Below are 19,238 nucleotides of genomic sequence, written 5' to 3'. Positions count from 1 at the left end.
CTTCCTGTTCCTGTGTGACAGGGATTCTGGAGCCAGTGAGATATGGAGCCAGCTAACCTGCAGGCACTGCTCTGATTTAATCACTAGCCTTGCCAGCAGCCTATGAAAGGTCAGGAAGAGAAAGACTCCGGAGACATACTGGACTGTGGAGGCGGCAGCAGTGGCATGGTGCTATTAATAAGTTAAATGCATTAATCACAGTTAACTGTGATTAACTTGCAGTCCTAAAATTACTAAACATTATTTTGGTGGCATATATATTAGAGCAAAGTTGATTTAGTTTTTGCACATACTATGACAGGCACGAACCTCACACCTAAGCCGGGTATGCATGTTGGGTATGATTACAATCTTTCAAACTTACACCATACAAATCTTCATCATAATACTTACTTTGGGCCGAAGAGATCTTCCTTGTGGAGTTCATAGGATGTAATATGTATAGGGAACTTATCAAGGTGTGCTTGGAAATTGCTTTTAGGCAGCCTGTGTCGCTCAGTACGATGGAAAATATTTCTGTATCTTTTTGTCATACTTTCTTGGTTTCTGATTACATTTCCTGGCATTTGAGAATTTTCTCTCTCTCCAGGCATTGTACAGAATAGTGAGCCCTAATAATCAGTTTCCAATTCTAAGCTCGAGGATAAAACAGCTGCTTTCTGAATTGTAGACAGAACAATTGGTACCCCAGGAAAAAACAACCCCAAAAACGATATTTGGGATTTTACTTATGCTTCTGTTCATAAAGTACACCTATTCAAATATGGAAATCATAAGAACAGCCTTACTGGGTCAGACCAATGGTCCCATCAAGCCCAGTAGCTCATTCTCACGATAGCCAATCCAGGTCCCTAGTACCTGGAAAAAACCCAAGGAGTAGCAACATTTTCTGCCATCATGGGGTAAAATAACATTTCACTCAAATAGCAATTCCATAAGGTGTGCTTTAAGGCACCAATGCACACATATTTAAAGAATGATAGCACTTAGGTGCATAAGTACTAGACGGTTTCTGTACAATGTGTGCTTCAGTCCCTTAGCACACAGCTGCATGAGGGGCCTTAAAGTAAGTGGACCAAGGGAAATTAATGGCTGTCTTGCTTAGCAAATTGTACATGGTTTATAGAATATTATAAGTTGCATGCATGGCATGGCACCCTTCTATCTGCCATTGAGTTTACATAACTATATGTCTATATTTGGTGCACCAATGCCTCTTGTAATGCCTGTGGTGTTAAGTATGGCTTTTTGTACTGCCTAATTTAAGACACCAATTTACAGATTTGCCATCTAAGTGTATTTTCATAGAACATGGAAGAGCATTTTAATATAGATAACTTTCGGATTACTCTGTTACATCCTAAATGTTCTGGGCTTGTCTGACAGACTTATATAAGGAAGGTAAAATTTGGCCTTACCTGATAATTTCCTTTCCTTAAATTCAACAAATGAGTCCAGAGTCCTACCTGGTTGTGACATATCCTGTTCCCATTTGCGGTGTGGTTGTTTCACATCACCTAGCCGGCCACATAAGAAGCCTGTTTGGACTCTGTGCATTGCTCCTGGGATTATTTTGCATAGTCAAGTGGTCACACTCTAACCTTCCTTTTATCCATGGTCTCTGAGGAATCAGCAATATATCTACCATTTGCTTTGAGAGAAAAATACTGAGGAGCATGTGACTGCACGGTGCCCTACAACGGGAAGAGCTCACAATCCTTTGATCTTTGTCTCCATCTGTTGGTGGGAAAGCACAACCCATCTATTCTGCACTAGTCAGGTAGGGCTCAAAGACATGAAAGACATAACAGTTAAATTGAGAGGGGGCACAAGACAGAAGGCTAACCTAGGATGTCCAATACCTTTTCATTGACCCTGTGCAAAAAAAATCAACTACTTAATCTTGGCTGATACATATCCATGAAGAGCTTATCCACTGATACTGTCCTACTGCTCAATGCATGCTCTCCCTGTCTTATATAATCTGGGAATAAGACATAGGTTGGAAAGATTCAACAGAAAAGGATGCATAAAGTGAAGCCTAGCTTTCTATGTCCTGCATTAATTCCCATGCTAAAGGCTCATGCCATAGTTAGGAAGAAGACAAAACTACACAGGAGGAGAATAACTTCAAAAATCAAAAAGCGTGAAAAAATTCAAGAAAATAAACAAAAAACACGCTAGTGTAATTGCTGTAACTTCTTAAAAGTCTTCTTGGAACTCCATAATCCTTATACTTTAATCAGTGGATAGATTGTGCTCAGAGACAGGGCAAGCAGTGGCTTCCCCCATGTCTTTCTCAATAACAGATTATAATAATCAGAAAATCAGACCTGAAATTTTGTCCAGTCACTCTACTGGTTCAATTGTGGTCACACGCTACTGTAGGGTATTGGTACAGAAAATTTTATGCAACAGGGTACAAGGGCTATGAATATGATTCATAATGCTTTAGAATTTATTCAGTCAGAGTATATAAACTATCAATATTTTTATACAGAAAAATGTAGCAAATTAAAAAAATGACTACAAACTGGGTACTTACACATTTCAATCCAAACCTTTACTGGGCCATCAGCTGTATCTGTAGTAGCAGTGCAATGACACTGGTTATTCCCCTGTTCAACTAAGGGAGAATATCAAAGCTCCAGAATGATTAAATGGCTTTTTAATTAAGGTTTTTCCATGAAAATAAGACCTAATTGGAAAATAAGCCCTAGCATGATTTTTCAAGATGCTTGTAATATAAGCCCCACCCCAAAAATAAGATCAACCCCCGAAGCCCCCTCTCCCGAATGACCAAGGCAGGAGGAGTGCCCAATTCCACCTGCTGCAATGGCAAACCCTTCCGACACAGTCCAAGGCAGGAGGGATGCCCACTCCCTCCTGCTGCTGGTTCCATCATCCCCCGAACCCCACCAAACATTCTTCCACTCCATCCCTGACACTCCCAGACACCCTAACATCCCTCTGACACATGAGGAAAATCCCCTGAAAATAAGGTCTAATGCGTCCTTTGGAGCAAAAATTAATATAAGACCCGGTCTTATTTGGGGGGAAAAACAGTAAGATGCATTAGGTGCTGATGCATGCCTAACACAGAAAAAAAAAAAGGAATACTGCAGGACATGATACAGCATCACACAGTAATTTGATAATGTGCGTGCGGCTAACCACACACTAAATAGTTTTGTATTTTTATTTTAGGGAGCGTCAGGGGCAGAGAGTAGGCTTTCCTGTGCACTAACTGGTTAGTGCACACAAATAATGCGGGTATCCTTACAGCCTACAAAATAGCCCCCCCCCCCCCATTTTACTAAACCACGATAGCGGTTATTAGTGCAGGGAGCCGTGCTGCTCCCGACGCTCATAGGAACTCTATGAGTGTCAGGAGCAGCGCGGAGTATTCAGCGCAGCTTCCCGCGCTAATAATCACTATTGCGGTTTAATAAAAGGGGGTGGGGTTAGGTGTTGGTAAGTGTTCCCACAGTAATTTAAAAAAATACAGACGAATGCTAATGGCCATTAATTGAGAAAATAGAAAAAAGAAGAAGCCATTTTTACATCTGTGGTTAAAAAAGGCCTTAGCCTGACCCGTGTTAAGTTTACACAAAGGCCAGATTTTGCCGCAGCTTAGTAAAAAGAGTTAATCCAATATTTCAAAAGCCCCTAGACTTAACTTTCTTCACAAATATTTCCCATCAGGTGTACCTCTCTGAAGCTGAGGTCAAGAACGAGCATCTGATGGGAGTTCACCGGCTGATGAGATGAGTTATTGTGGCAGTCATTTCCTTTGGGTTAAAATGAGAAAATCACTTGAGCAGCTGTCCCATCACAATCTGTCAACATAGTAATGACTAATATTGCATAGACCATGCTACTTTTGCTTAACCTGTGGGTGTAGGACGGGCTGATTTTGATTGTCAGAATTGATTAGCCTTATGTAAGTGGCTATAGTCTATGCAGTTCAACTTCCTGTGGAGGACCATCATTGGTAAATAAGTAAAATTTCAATTTAAAACACAATTTTTAAAAAATATTTAACCTATGCTTTCTGGGTTACAGTGAACAGTGCCACTAAGGAGCGGTGCTCATTTCTGGAAACTAAAAAATATACAGGAAAGGTCTAATTTACCACCCCCCCCCCCTTTTACTAAACCACAATAGCGGTTATTAGCGAAGGAAGTGGGTGTTAGATTTGTATATCTGAACACATGGCTCTACATAAACCCCTTCTGCCTCCCTCCACTCCAACTACAGGGCAAGCCAAACTTCCATACCTATTGCTGATTCATTTCATCTTCTGATATATAGTTCTTTTTTTTCCTTCTCAAGAGGCAATAAAAAATTTTCTTATTAACTATAGAATCCCTTTTGAGAAGCAAGCTGCATGATCCCTTCTCATTAATGACTTTTGGGTTAACAGTACAGACGAGGCAAACAATTAAAAATCCATCATCAGTTAGGCATTTATCAATACAAAAAAAGAACCGATCCAGTCTTTTCGGATCATTTTAATTATATTTTAAATATCCAGATGAATTCAAAGGCTCTAAATTGAAAATTCTTAGTCCACCTGTAGTGAAGAGCTCCTGGAAAAGTGAGTTTTGATTTGGTTTTTGACTGATGGTATGGCTTTCCTCATTTGGTATTAGTCTAAATGTCTATGTAGAGTTAAGGCAGAATTCCTGTTTTTCTTTCTACGTACAGCTGTGTCGCATGTGGAAATTGACAACATATTCTGCATTAGTCCGCTGCACTGATATGGCAAAAGGCTCAAATGGATGAAAGGTGAACGCCACCAAGCGCCGCACAGCATGGTTGATAGGGCGACCCAGCAGACCCGCTTGAATTTTAAACTTCAAAAGGCCAGAATCTCGGGCATAAAATCTAGGGAAAAACAAACCAACAAGAAATCAGTCCTGAAATATACTTTGATTTAACACTACAAACTATAATAACATCTTCCAGTAAAAAATAATTTACTTTAATAAAACCCTTCAAAAATAAAAATATCTAGATTCTTTGATAGTGTGGAATTCTTCTGACTTCCAGGTCATATGATGCTATTACACGGTCACACATATTGTAAGTATGGAATAAAGTTCAGGATGTTTTCTTATAGCCTAAGTGGTTTACATTCAGGTACTCAAGCATTTTTCCTTATCAGACCTGGTGGGCTTACAATCTATCTAATGTACCTGAGACAATGGGGGGATTAAGTGACTTGTATCAATATAAATTTATACAGGACTAAGACTCTTCTAACTCTTATTGTAATTCTTTCAGCGATGAATGTTCTTTTCTTCAAACTTGTCTCAAACATATGATTTAATTACTTAAAGGGGAGGGGGGCTCAGATCCCCGTGCGTTGTGAGTATGTTAACTAAACCACCGCACTAGAAAGGGAAGAAACCTCATTGGCCCCACATCCCTAGTAAGATTTGTTCAATGCTCTCTTAGTTCATTATTCAAAAATTTTTCAAAACATAAAGCAAAGAACTTAACTCAGGCAAGGCAAAATACAGCAGTGTTAGGGCAGGAATAATGAAAAGACCACCTCTGTGTCTGACTTACTCAGCGTTACTTCTCATGCTCATGTTGTGTGTGTGTGTGTGTGGGGGGTGTGTGTATACTGCCATGGACAGTGTGTGTTGGGGGGCTCAGGGGTTCCCTGCCGCTGCCACTCAGCTGATTGTGGCAAGGAGATTCCCTTGCCGTGCTCAGCTCAGCCGTAACACAAGTCTGTGACATAGACGCCAGTTAGGGAATCGGTGGGGGTTAGGCATCTGTCCATTACGACAGATGTGATTCTATATAGGACGTACGTGTGCGATTCTCTAAAACCACTTATGCGGCTGTTGAGACTGGTCGTCCTATACAGAATCAGGCCCTTACGAGTGTTACCTTTTAAAAAGCTACATAGTAATTTTTAAAAAAATTTTCCTTACATTCTGCTTCCCATTCTATTTATGTTTTATTGTGATCTAATACTGTTCCTTTTCCCCCTCATCATTCTTGGAATTTTGTTATATCTTTTTTTTTCTTTATCTTAATAATTGTTTGTTCAGGTACTTTAGTTAGTACCTGTATTTTATCGTAACTGCTTAGATCTGTAATATGCTTAAGCGGTATATCAAATGCATGTAACCGTTTCAACAACCCATCTTGGGTTCCTATGTTTAATAAACTGCAGTAATCAAAATGTGAAAGGATTGATCACTGAATGAAAGTCCTTTAATGATCTTTCACACAAAAAAAAAAAAGATTCCTTATACAATTGTAACATCCTCATCTTATAGAATACTTTTTTCACTAGCGTGTTAACTTGAACTGTTAAATACGTATCCAAAAAGACACCTAATACTTTCAAAAATGATTCCAAAATAAATTGTTTACCATGCATAGTTAAGTTTCCCTGGGATAACCTCTGGTAGGGGGGACACCAAGCTATAGTAATTTTATTTTTTTCCTTATTTTCCTATTTTTTAGTGTGGGTAGTGTGCGCCAATTCCAAAACTATCATGGAATGCCTGAGCACACTCCACAGTAGTGGAATTTAACCTAAGGTAAGTACGCATTAACATGAAAACAATTATAAAATCTATATAAAGTAAAAACAAAATACAACAATAATGAGGGAGCAAGGTAGGGAAGAGAAAAGTCAAGCAACCTAATAGAATCATATATGGTCAGAGAAAATTTATATCTCAGAGAACTTTGATGAAGAAATAATCTCCCCTTAATGGTATTAAAAAAAATAAAAAATCGAGAGTTTATAGAATCTTATCAAATCTTATCAAATTTTTTAACATGTCAGCCTTTAAAAGGGATAAACATCCTTTCAATAAGAGACTGAGTGTGTATGTACTAGTTTGCAAATTTAAGGACATGTTTCCAGTAAAGAATGACTTTGAAATTAGCTACAATTAGTAAATGACAAAAACCCTATGATATAAAGGGATTATTGAGTTGTCCCAACTTCCACTTTCCCCAACAGAAGATGCTGCTGAAACAAAAAGCCTATGACACTTGAGATTTCTTCTTCCACTGCCTAGAACTGAAATCTTAAGTGACTAGTTGTGCATCCTACCAAAACCCCCATCCAACAAACGGCTAAGGCCTGCTGCTCCAATCGCTACAACATCGCCAAAATTTGCCCCTTCCTCTCTGAGCACACTACCCGGACCCTCGTCCGCACCCTTGTGACCTCACGCTTAGATTACTGTAATCCGCCTCTAACTGGTCTCCTGCAGTGCCGCCTCTCTCCCCCTGCAATCTATGCAAAACTCTGCTGCACGACTCATCTTCTACCAACCTCGCTACACTCGTGCCACCCCTCTCCTTGAATCACTTCACTGGCTTCGCATATAGTTCAAACTCCTATTGATGACCTACAAGTGTGTTCATTAGGCTGCCCTTTAATCACTCTCCTCTCCTTTTATACACCTCCCAGAGAACTCCGTTCTTCAGATAAGCTGCTCTTAGCGTTACCCTTCTCCTCCACTGCCAATTCAAGACTTCGTTCCTTTCATCTAGCTGCCCCTTATGCCTGAAATAAAATAAATTACTCAAGTTTATGTGCCAAGCCCCTTCCCTTCCCTAAAAGCAGACTGAAAATCTACCTTTTTGATATAGCCTTCACTCCAAAACCCTACTGCCCAAAACCCGGCCAGCAGATTAACCAGTCCCCTTAACTGTATCCAGGACAGCTGGATAAAACTTTAATGCTGAAGTTATATTTCCAGAATAGAGAGGCAAAATTCTGTGGAGATAAGGTCTTAATGTTTCCCGATGTGGCAAGGGCTACTCAATATAGGAGGAAAGCCTTTTTGGCTTTACGTCCTAAAGTTCTTGAAATGGGTGCAACATTTTTTCTTAAATTTCCCTGTAAATGTATCCTGCATGTTCAAGACAAAGATTATGTGTTTTGGGAACCTTCCCAATTAGAACTTTTTCTTAAAGGAAGGAAACAAGACTAGTTATTAGCTTCCCTTAGTGGGGGGTTTTATATAAATAGCGTCCTAAGAGGTATATAGGTTATTGAAGGGGGGTAAGTTTGTTTTTTCTTCCTCCCTCTATACCTATTTTTGTTTTCCTGTTAAGTTTACATGAACAATGAGATGTCTTCCTTCATTTGTGGGCTAGATGGATATTTGCCTGAGGGCGTAAAAAATTTTGGTTTTTGGATAATGTATGATTTCTTTATAATCCATATCTTATTATGTTTGAATGGATGTAATAATGTTGAAAATACTTAATATAAAAAAACCAAAACAACTGTATCCAGGACATCTTGTTTGTCTGTTTAGATCAGTGGTCTCAAACTCGCGGCTCCCCAGGTACTATTTTGAAGCCCTCGGTATGTTTATCATAATCACAAAAGTAAAATAAAACAGTTTCTTGATCATATGCCTCTTTAGCTATAAATGACAATATTAGCCAGAAGGAAAGATTTATAAACTATAAAGAGTTTTACCTCATGCAAAATTGTCATTTCTTTAATAAGACATTAACTATTTTTTTCTGAGGCCCTCCAAGGACCTACAAATCCAAAATGTGGCCCTGCAAAGGGTTTGAGTTTGAGACCACTGGTTTAGATTGTAAGCTCTTTCGAGCAGAGACTGTCTTCTTTTTGACTCTGTACAGTGCTGCGTCTGTCTGGTAGCGCTACAGAAATAATTAATAGTAGTAGTAGACCAAATTATTTTATGCAAATAGTCATTAACATAGTGATGTGTGATGCCGTAGCTCAGAACAGAAGTTGCAGGTTTATGCTAGTTAATCCCTTTTTTGTGCTAATCTCTACCAGAGAGGAAAAAAACATGCTTAATCGTGTATCTATCACCAAGTAATCCCAATGTCTCCAAACCTACTGCTTTTATTTTAGCATAATTTATGTACCTGAACTTGTAACTCGTCTTGAAATCTGATTTAGAAAAGGTGAGGATTTAAATTTCCAATCCAAAATCACACAAAAAAACCAGCAGCTAAATCATTGTCTATATAAAAATGTATTTCGATTGATCTTTTATTTTTTTTCTTAGCCTTTGTAAATTTCTCTTAAACCTTTTATTTCAATGTTCATGTTCCTCATTTTGCTCAAATACTCTTTTTTTATATATCAGGATGTTCAATGTTCTACCTTGAATGTCAATTACAGCTTGAGATATGTTTAGCATAGCTGAATTCTTCTTCTTCTGTACTATAGTCCTAGACATCAGAAATCTTACACAAAATAAATAATGCAGCAAAAGCAACTTCATTTCTTGCGGTTTTCTGTCTAAACTAATTTCTCTTATAAAAAAGTAAAGAAACAGATTTTTTTTTTAAGCCATGGCCAGCACTCTGCAAATACATTTCTAATTCAAGGTAATTTACCATATACAAGACAAATTCTCTGCAATTTTAGGTAATGCCAGGTTGTTATTTTTTTTTTTAATCCGTTTAAAAACTGGCCAGAAATCAGAGGCCATTTTCAATGCCGTTTCCATGGACTCTCACTCCTCAGATAAATTAAGACTGAATGAAATACAAGACTTTTGTCAACAAAACAGTGAGACAGAAGAGAGCCTTTTAAATTTCCATAGCATTTCAATTCATAATGAGAGATTTTCCCTGCATTCTTTTATTCCCTAAAATGTGTTTTCAAATCGGTTATCCTCTTTACTACTAATCTCTTTTCCCTTTAAAAAGCGGAGCGTGCCACATAGTGGAAAAGTGCAGCTGCCAAATGGCTGTAAAATCCTGTTTTCTTCTTGTAGGCTCTAGTACAGCATTTTACTTTAGCTGATCCTTTTAATCTCACAGCTTGGTCAGGCCAATCGAAGCAGTTTAGTGTTGCCTACAAAAGCCATCTCTCCTTTTCCAAACATTTACCGTTGTACTGCCTTTTGTCAAGAAAACGATGTCTTTAAAGGTAACAAAGGAATACATTTTATTCTGGAAAATGTAAATACATTCGAACAAGCATTCCTTAAATGGGATTTCAAATCACATCAGATAACATTTTGGTTTTCATTAAAGGAAATATAATAGAACAGGCAATGAACTACCATTACAGGGCTTTTTGAAGCTAAGAGATATTTTTATCCAGGGTTTTTAAGAACAATAATGCATTGAAAGTATTGAAGGAACAGTGTCATCTGGCCAGGAGAGAAAGGACTTGTCTCAGGTTCGGAAGTAAGGAGAAAAGATTTTAAAAAAATGAAAACTTTTTCTTGTGTCCATTTTTTATAAATGTCCGATAGAAGTATAGATGAGTTTCAGGTATCATGATGCTCCAGTTCAGAGTGCTCTGACAACATGCCAGGCAGCCCTGATATAACATTTCCCGCTTCCCTTTAACTCTTTTTCCTTGACTTCCACAGGAATTCCTCTTTTTCCATCATGGCTACTACTTTCTGGAACTCTTTGCCTTGCTACATCCGTTCTGAAAAATCGCTTACAACAGTGTTCTTCAACCTTTTTACACCTGTGGACCGGCAGAAATAAAATAATTATTTAGTGGACCGGCATCGGTCCGCAGACTTGCGGTTGAAGAACACTGGGCCAAGTCGTGGGCCAGACCCTGCCCATCTCTACCCAATCTCCACCCCCAGATCCTGCCCCCATAGTCCTAATTGTAACACTATTTTTTCCATTCATTTTTCATATATATACACAATATAATCTTATTAACAACGCATCGATCGCACCGCGGACCGGCAGTCGAAGAACACAGTTTTGGGCCCGATGCACATGCCGGCCCTGTGGACCGGCACCGGTCCATGGACCGGTGGTTGAAGAACACTGGCTTACAACATTCGAGACGCAATTAAAGGCATACTATTTCTCATTGGCTTTCTGTTCTTAACTTCTGCAAAATGCAAAATTGGCACGCAACCTTTCCATTCTAGTTTTCTTGACTCTTCTGGGCAGATAGAAAATGTTTCCTTTCTCTACCACATTGTTCATTTCCTCCCCTCTCCCAGCCTTTTTGTTTGTATTGTAGCCCACCTATCCCTTTTTTTTTCCCTTATGTTTCCACAACCAGTTGATCAAATTTTGTTTACCACCCTTTTATTTTTGTATTTTATTGTAAATCGCTTAGAGGTGATGTCTGGATGAACAGGAAAAAAGTTCATCTGTGCATTAATGCCACACATTAGAGAATGACAGGGGGACTAATTTGTTCCCATCCCCGCAGGAACTCAACTTTCCTGCCCCATGCCCGTGAGTTTTGTCACTGTTCCTGCCCCATTCCTGTAAGCTCTGCCTTAACCACACAAGCCTCAAACACTTATGATTTAAAAGTGTTTCAGGCTTGTGCAGATGAGGATGGAGCTTGTAGGAATGCGGCAGGGACAGGAAAAGAACTCGCAGGGATGGGACGGGAAAATGAGTTCTCCGCAGGGACAGGGAAAAATTTGTCCCCGTGTCATTCTCTATCACACATGACGGAGCACTGTGAGGTGGAGGGCAGCAAGGCATCAAGTTTCAATGCAGAAAAGGTGTCAGATATGACATGTGAAACAGAAGCCGATTTGAAAAGGTGACACATTGAGGGATCATCACAGTGATCCACCGCCACTCCAGACCCCTGGCTACCAGACCCCATCAAGAATCCCAAATCATCCACAGATGCAGAAGGGCCATGTGACAATAAAGACATGAAAAGGGACTTCCAATCATCAAAGTCCTGTTCCGAAGGGTCACTGACACTAGGAGCCAGTGTGGTATGAGGCGGAGATGCCTGCTTGGGAGGATTCCCCTGAGGTGGAGCTGGCATGCCCATAAGCAACACCGCGCTTCCTGTTCCTGTTAAGTAGGTTTTCCATAAAAGATTGACAAAATCAGAGAAGCCTTGCATCGGGGGACCTGAGGCTCCTTGTTCAACCCCAGAGTGGGAAGAGGAGATTTGTCTGCCACCATGTGCTTGTGTTTTGACCAACTGCTGCTCAGATCTTCTGGCCAGGATCTCTTCCCCTTAGATTTAGGGGTGTTCCAAGGCCTTGAAGGGCTAGAATGGTGTGGGGCATCCATGAGAGGTGGGCTCTAGTCAAATCGAGTGGTTTTGAGGCAGAAAAAAAATAAAGTTTAAAAAGATTACTAAAAATCCAAGATGGCCACCATCAGGACATTTGCACAAAAAACGGGCCATTGGAGCTAAATCTAAAAATGAAAAAGTGATTTCAGGATTTTGGAGGAGGGGAAAATGAATCCTAATCTCAGAAACCCCTAAAAATTAAATTGTCAGACTTCCCTGATTTCACCCATCGACCCAACAGGGTCAGGCCAATACCTTATGCATATTTACTGTTGGTATCCTGAAAACCTGACTGGTTAGGGGTGTTTCATGGATTTGGTTGAGAGCTCCTGCTTTAATGGAAACTTCTGGTACAAATGACCACACTTTGTTTCTGCATCCATTTGAGTCACAAAAAACAAAAGTACTTATGGAAGGGCTCTGCATCCTCAAAACATTTATACAGTTCAGAGCACTAGGAACGTTGTTCCATCAATTAAATGTGTGCCAAACTCAACAGAAAACATATTCTTGACATTAACTCCTTTTTGAAGTACTATTGAGCTGGAAAGAATAAACAGAAATGTTTCCACTTAACAAAGACACTGTGGAGAAGATGATCAAGATGCAGGCTTTATTAAAAGTTCAATCCAAAAATCCACAAAAAGAAATATCTAGGACCCAAACTGTTGGGGACTTTGGACCCAACATGGTCCGTGTTTCGACAAAACTGTCTTCCTCAGGGGTCCCTAAAGTTCCTGGCACAGAAACTCGAGAGAACTTCTCAACCATGCAGAGTTTTACCAAGAGTTGCTTTTAGCCTCTGATCTATGAGTTTCTGTGCCAGGACCTTTAGGGACCTCTAAGAAAGACAGTTTTGTCGAAACACAGACCGTGTTGGGTCCATAGTCCCCAACGGTTTAGGTCCTAGATATTTCTTTTCGTGGATTTTTGGATTGAACTTTTAATAAAGCCTGCATCTTGATCATTTCTCCACAGTGTCTTTGGTTTTATCAGATTTTTATTTCTGTGGAGCACTTAGGGTCAACCTTTTGGTTGTGGTTCCACTTAACAAGTCAAAGACACAGGGAATGCAAATATTTCTGCATTTACTGTATACATCTGTGATTCTTTTGACTATTCTTTATACCTTATCGGATGATCTCCACATGTTTTGGGTCTCTCCATAACCGACACCCACTTGTCATCATAGCTGAAGAGAGAGAGATCAAGATAAGGACTTCCGCTGTATGACTGTGCGCTGATTGGTAGCTGGCCTAGGAGTCTCCTCACTGCCTCAGTATGGCCACCATACTTTGCATTCACAATAGTATCTTTAAAGCTAAAACCAAACAACAGAAAAAGGAAAAATTATGTTTCATACCTGATAATTTTCTTTCCTTTAATCACAGCAGATGAATCCAGAGACAAGTGGGTTATGTCCATCCACCAGCAGGCGGAGATAGAGAGCACCAAGCTGAGCTCTGTCATATATGGAATGGTATGCTCACTGGAAAGCCAATATTCTTCGTGACAAGCCAAAAGGATCAACCAAACAAGCCTATTGGCCATGAACTTCCTTCTCACGCTGTCACACCATGCAATCAAAAACCAGGCCCTTACCACGCAGACTACATGGCCAAATGGTACCACGTACAACCAAGACATAACAGAATAGAAACCTACATAAAGGGAAGGACCCTGGATTCATCTGCTGTGACTAAAGGAAAGAAAATGATCAGGTATGAAACATAATTTTTCCTTCCTTGTCATCAACAGCAGACGAATCCAAAGACAACTGGGATGTAGCAGAGCAGTCCTCAGTAGGGTGGGACTGAAAACCAAACATGCAAGCTACGTGGTAAGCCATACCCCCAAGAATTGAAGGATGAACCAAGTAAGACCGCTGCCTTCAAAACACAACATCAAGTTCGTTGGTCCTAAGGAACTCCACCGTAGAGAGAACTGGAGTCCCACTGAAGGAATGACCATAAGTTGCACCCCCAGCTTCCAAAGAGCAGGACCTGCTCCATGTAATACAAAGAATTAGACTGTTAGGAAGAACCTAACCCAATCAGTGACGACTAAACTGAGTCTAGGTCACAAGAGCACGCCAAGGAAACAAGCGAGATAGAGAAAAGGCCCTCTGGAAGATACCAGGGAGAAGGCCCTGGGAGTTGCATCCCCCCCCCCCTCGTGACAGTGCTGTGCTACAGACTTGCATTGGACAGCTAAGAAGGGTGTTTTGCACAACAGATGGGGAGAATGTACACCCAAGAGAAGGGGCTTCGCCCAACTGCTAGACAAGGGGGCACCCTAAACCCTAAAAATGGTGCTCTGAAAGTGGGCTGGGCCCGATATTCAGTGACTGAACTCTGTCCCACTACGGAGCCGCACCTGGACTCCAGCGGTAATTCAGTGCAAGAGGCGAGTCGGTTGATGTAGTGTTATCTAGATTTTCAGAGTTAATGAGAAAATTAAACTGTCATGGGATAGGTGGCAAAGTTTAGTTGTGGATTAGGAATTGGTTATCGCATAGAAAACAGAGGGTAGGGTTAAATGATCATTTTTCTCAATGGCGAGTAAACAGTGGGGTGCCACAGGGATTTGTACTGGGATCTGTGCTATTTAACTTATTTATAAATGATCTGGAAATTGGAATGACGAGTGAGGTGATTAAATTTGCTGATGACACTAAACTGTTGAAAGTTGTTAAAACACATGAAGATTTCCTTCTTTATCAGCAAAAGAAGTTTTGAAAAAGTACTTTTGTGAAGTTCTTAATGTTCCTAATGATGCCTTTCCTCCCTTTTCCAAAATATATTATTTGCCAACATCAAAAAATTCGGAAGAACAGCGTCTACCAGAACAACAAGGTCAGGGTGAACAAATGGACATAACATTATTATTGGAATCTTCAATGAGGGAGGTAGCTATTCCAGCTACCCTATTGGCTACGGTGGTTTTATCACCAGATAAAAATTGGATACTACAGCTTTATTTTAAGAACAGACATAAAGAATTTCTTGGATGTAAAGTTCAAATATTTCCGGATGTGACAAGGGAATCCCAGAAACGAAGGAAGGAATTTTTGCTTCTTAAGCCTGGGGTTGCGGCAATGGGAGCATCATTTCTTTTACGATATCCTTGTAAATGCATTGTAAAGTATAAATCTTGCAATTATATTTTCTTTGAACCTTCGCAGCTGACAGGATTTCTCTCCAGGAGGGGCCTTGAAGGGGATCAAGAAAATCTCAATGCATAAATTTACTCTTGGTCCATTCTCATCTGACCGCCTAATTTGTAATTTGAATTTCTCTTTTTCCTTTAAATAGTTTCTCACTCAGGAACATCTTGGATCTCAAATTTTGGGACTTTAATTTTGATTGAGTAAATAGTAATTTTGTTATATAAATGTTACTTCATTTGTTTTATGTTATGTTGACTTAATCATATTCTGTACAAGAAGTTTATTCTTGATAATATATTCAAAATAAATAAAGAATTAAAAAAAAAAAAAAAAAACACATGAAGATTGTGAAAAGTTGCAGGCAGACCATAGGAAATTGGAAGACTGGGTGTCCAAGTGGCAGATGAAATTTAATGTGGACAAATGCAAAGTGATGCACATTGGGAAGAATAACCCAAATAATAGTTACCAGATGCCAGGGTCCACCTTGGGGGTCAGCACCCAAGAAAAAGAACTGATTGTAAAAACCGCTTCAATAACCTTGATAGGCGGTATATAAAATCCTAATAAAACTTAAAACTTGAAAACTTGTTCAGGATCAGACAAGTTGTCTCCAAAATAGGAAGATCTGCAACCCTGTGAAGCTGAGCCACACTCCAAGTATAGAAATGATTTTGCTACAGCTAAGTAGAGTGTTGTGGCACGGAGTCTGTGCTGTACCACCCAGACAAGATGTAATCTATATCCTGCGCTCCTCTGCTAATGACGTAGTTGTGTCTAAAGGCTATCCACTCCTGGGAGCTCACTCCATATCATAGCCCACTAGATATGCCAGGCAGACGCTCTACACCAGAGATGGAGTCATGCTCTAAGGTTAGAGATGTTGCCCCAAGATGCTCTTATGTCATAAACGCTCAAGTTCTAAGACTAGAAATAGCAATGCATTTGCTCCACTTCCAGAGATGGGCTAAGACTGAAATCCAGAGAAGATGGAGTGCTTGCTAGTCTGAGAGACCAGTGCGCCTACTCTATCACCAGAGAGAGAGAGAGAAATGTTCCATTCTAAGGATAACGAGTATTGTACACTCAGGGAAGGTGTGGGCTCGAAAGCCAAGGAATGTGCTCTATACTCAGAGGTTAACCTACATCCCAGCTTCAGTAATGGAGAGAAGTGCCACACTCAGAGATGGAATAATGCCAGAGACTGCGAGAAGGACCGGAAGAGACAAAGACACGTCCCTCATGGAAGAACAGCGGAGTCTGATCACACATCCACCCCTCTCAAAGGACCAAGGCTTGGGGTATAGGCTAACTAAGCAGAGGTTATGATGGAACACCATTACATTACATTACTGATTTCTATTCCGCCTCAACCTTGCAGTTCTGGGCGGATTACAAAAGAGACATCTGGACATTTCCAGGATAATTACAAAGAGACTTCTGGACATTTCCAGAAGAGTTACAAGAAGAACAACATTTCCAGAGGAGTTACAAGAAGAATGGTGTAGTATAGTTTAGGGAATGGGATACGGCAAGGAGGATTGGGCTATTCCAGTGGATATACAATTCGGGATGCTGTACAGATAGGAGATAGTGCAGTTTCAGTATATATACAGTTAGGGAAGCAGTTGACAAGCTTGGGCTTTGAGGGGGAGGGTAACTGGTGAAGGAGGGAGGATGGGGGAGTCACACTGAGGGGAATCCAGGTTGGAGTTATGACATCTGTATAAATTTTTTGAATAGATGGGTTTTGATTTCTTTGCGAAAAGATTTGAAATCGCTTGTTGTTATCAGCAGGTTGGAGATGGCATGGTCCAGTTTCGCTGCTTGCGTCGCTAGTAGACTGTCAAACATGCATCCTCAACAAAAGAATACAATGGGCCAAGCTGCCAAGAGCTGAAAATCCAAGCAGGCAGCTAAATAAACTGCAATACAGACCATGGCCAGCAAGCATATTCCATTATGCCTAACTAAAGAGATGCTGTAAGGAAACAGACATTCTATTTCTGGGGACAGAAGCTGGGCTCCAAGAAGTCAGCAGCTCCCCCGAGCTTAACCTGAAAAAGGCAAAGGAAACAGAAAACTAAGGGGAGTGGTACAGAAGCAAACTGTGCACCTAAAACAACCCTGCCATGTCCCACCATATTTGTCCATAAAAGTAGAGAGCATTACCATAACGTAGGCGCAAACTCCCCCACCAGGCCCACTAAGCTGGTTCCTATGGAAAGCTCCTGCCCTGTACTCCCTTAGGAGCTGCCAGATTAGGGAGAAGTGCTGTCGCTACTGCAAGCCATAAAGAAGGAACCAATAATTGCCATACCAAGGAGCTCCCAGATTTACCAGGTGTGTGGGCCCATAGTGGCCTTCATGGAAATAAGAGAGGCTAGCTTTACCAAAGCACACCCCCTTTTTTTTTAAGAGGCCTCCGAGAGTTAACTAAAATCCAAACATCACCCCCCCCAAAGAACTCAGAAGGGGCCAGCCGCTGCCCCACATAGGTACTTGTGTTGCAATCAGGAAGGGACTGCGCAGAATCCCATACCCTATGCCGACCGCTGCAATGATACCCGCCAAAGATAAAACCGTGCGCCACAAATCTGAAGGAAAATGGCACTGCAGCCGAGAAGGAGACCTGAAGACGGAGGTATGCCCAAACCACGGCATTACAATAAAGGAAATAGACTGCAGACCTTTCAAACAGGCCGCTAACACTCAGGCATGCTCCCATCAAATCCATGCTAGCCCCAAACAGCTAGCAGTCGGGTCCCCGCAGCTCGGCCATGCGGAATCAGTGCATGATCAGCCCAGCAGACCTCCCCGTTGCTCAAACAGCTCCTGAACCCTTGCAACACTTTGCTGCTGAAATAGGCATCCAGTAAGCCTACTCCCCTCGCTCAACTGAAGTGGCCAAGCCAAAACAAGAGCCTTGCTGGGCAGAGCAGAGATGAATCCAGGAGCAGCAGAGAGACCATCCATCTACCTGCAGAGATAGAGAATACTGGCTCTCCAGCGAGCGTACCATCCTATATATGAAAGAGCTCAGCTTGGTGCTCTCTATCTCTGCCTGCTGGTGGATGGACACAATTCACTTTTTTCTGGATTCAGCTGCTGATGATGAGAAGGAATGTTTTGTTAGATAAAATGGTAAATCACTCACCGCTGAAGACTACATAGGATATATTTTAGGCTAATTCATAAAGACATATTCTGCCAGTTAGAAGCAGCATACATTTATGCTTCCTTAAGAGCAGACATAAATATTAGCATGTAAAGTATGGGGCCCTATAATTAACTGGGCTGATCCCCACAGTTGGCGATGAACCCGGAAATTTATGTTTGCTCAGATGTAATCCACCTTGAACCCTTGCCTGCTAAAATGGACAATATGTTTCCCATTTAAATTAAATGTATTCAAATGAGGCTTATCAGTATTCATGAGCAGATATTCTGGAAAGCAAACAGATAGGAAACCTAAAGCATTACTTTATCCTAATATTCCATCAATTGTTAACCTTTGGAGGGGTTGGGTTTGTTTGTTTGGGTTTTGTTCCGTTTCAGCTTACTCCAGGGGGAATTCTGCACATAAAAATAAAAAATTCTATAAAATTCTGTACACTTTATGTGTACTTTTTTGTGTAAAATTCCATTATAAGGGCTGGTATCTCCCCCCCCCAGGCATGAAATACCCTTCCCCCACCTTCCATCATCACTACAGAAGTTTCCCATACATCTTTCTACAGACCTTAACCCCATTCCTATGGCATACACACACACATCACCTATCTTTTTCTAGTCCCCTATCCTAACTTGTCACCTTTTTTCTAGTCCCCCTCCCTGCTCTCACACAAAGTCACTTTTTTCAGCTTCCCTTCCATCTATGTTTTTTCCACTCCCTCCTCACACACTCATTGCTCCAGCGCAATAAGAGAAGGAGTAGCACAGCCACACATCAGGCTTCTCTGGGCCCAATTGTTCCTTTGAGCCTCATGGACCACTGTACAGCCTACGTAATATAAATGCACATGAGTCGAGTCTCTTTCA

General features: G+C 40.8%; 1 protein-coding gene across 4 annotated transcripts in view; it reads right to left on the bottom strand.

The window, feature by feature from the left end:
• Positions 1-2,435: 2,435 nt before the first annotated feature.
• The window catches only part of DET1 (DET1 partner of COP1 E3 ubiquitin ligase), a 44,040-nt gene continuing 27,237 nt past the window's right edge, over positions 2,436-19,238 (bottom strand). The window contains exons 4-5 of one of the 4 annotated variants that reach the window (XM_033920746.1): positions 13,158-13,349; positions 2,436-4,890 (exon numbers count right to left, since the gene is read on the bottom strand). In XM_033920746.1, coding sequence (XP_033776637.1) covers positions 4,701-4,890; positions 13,158-13,349 — 382 coding nt within the window. In that variant the 3' untranslated portion in view covers positions 2,436-4,700. Of the gene's footprint in view, positions 4,891-9,912; positions 10,475-13,157; positions 13,350-19,238 lie in introns of those variants that run through there. The other 3 variants (XM_033920745.1, XM_033920747.1, XM_033920748.1) reach the window with 3 other exon arrangements.

The sequence above is a fragment of the Geotrypetes seraphini genome, chromosome 14 (genome assembly GCF_902459505.1).
Source record: "Geotrypetes seraphini chromosome 14, aGeoSer1.1, whole genome shotgun sequence".
Classification (NCBI taxonomy): Eukaryota; Metazoa; Chordata; class Amphibia; order Gymnophiona; family Dermophiidae; genus Geotrypetes; species Geotrypetes seraphini.
The sequence above is the reverse complement of the archived record's forward strand: the minus strand, read 5'-3'. Positions and strand labels throughout refer to the sequence as shown.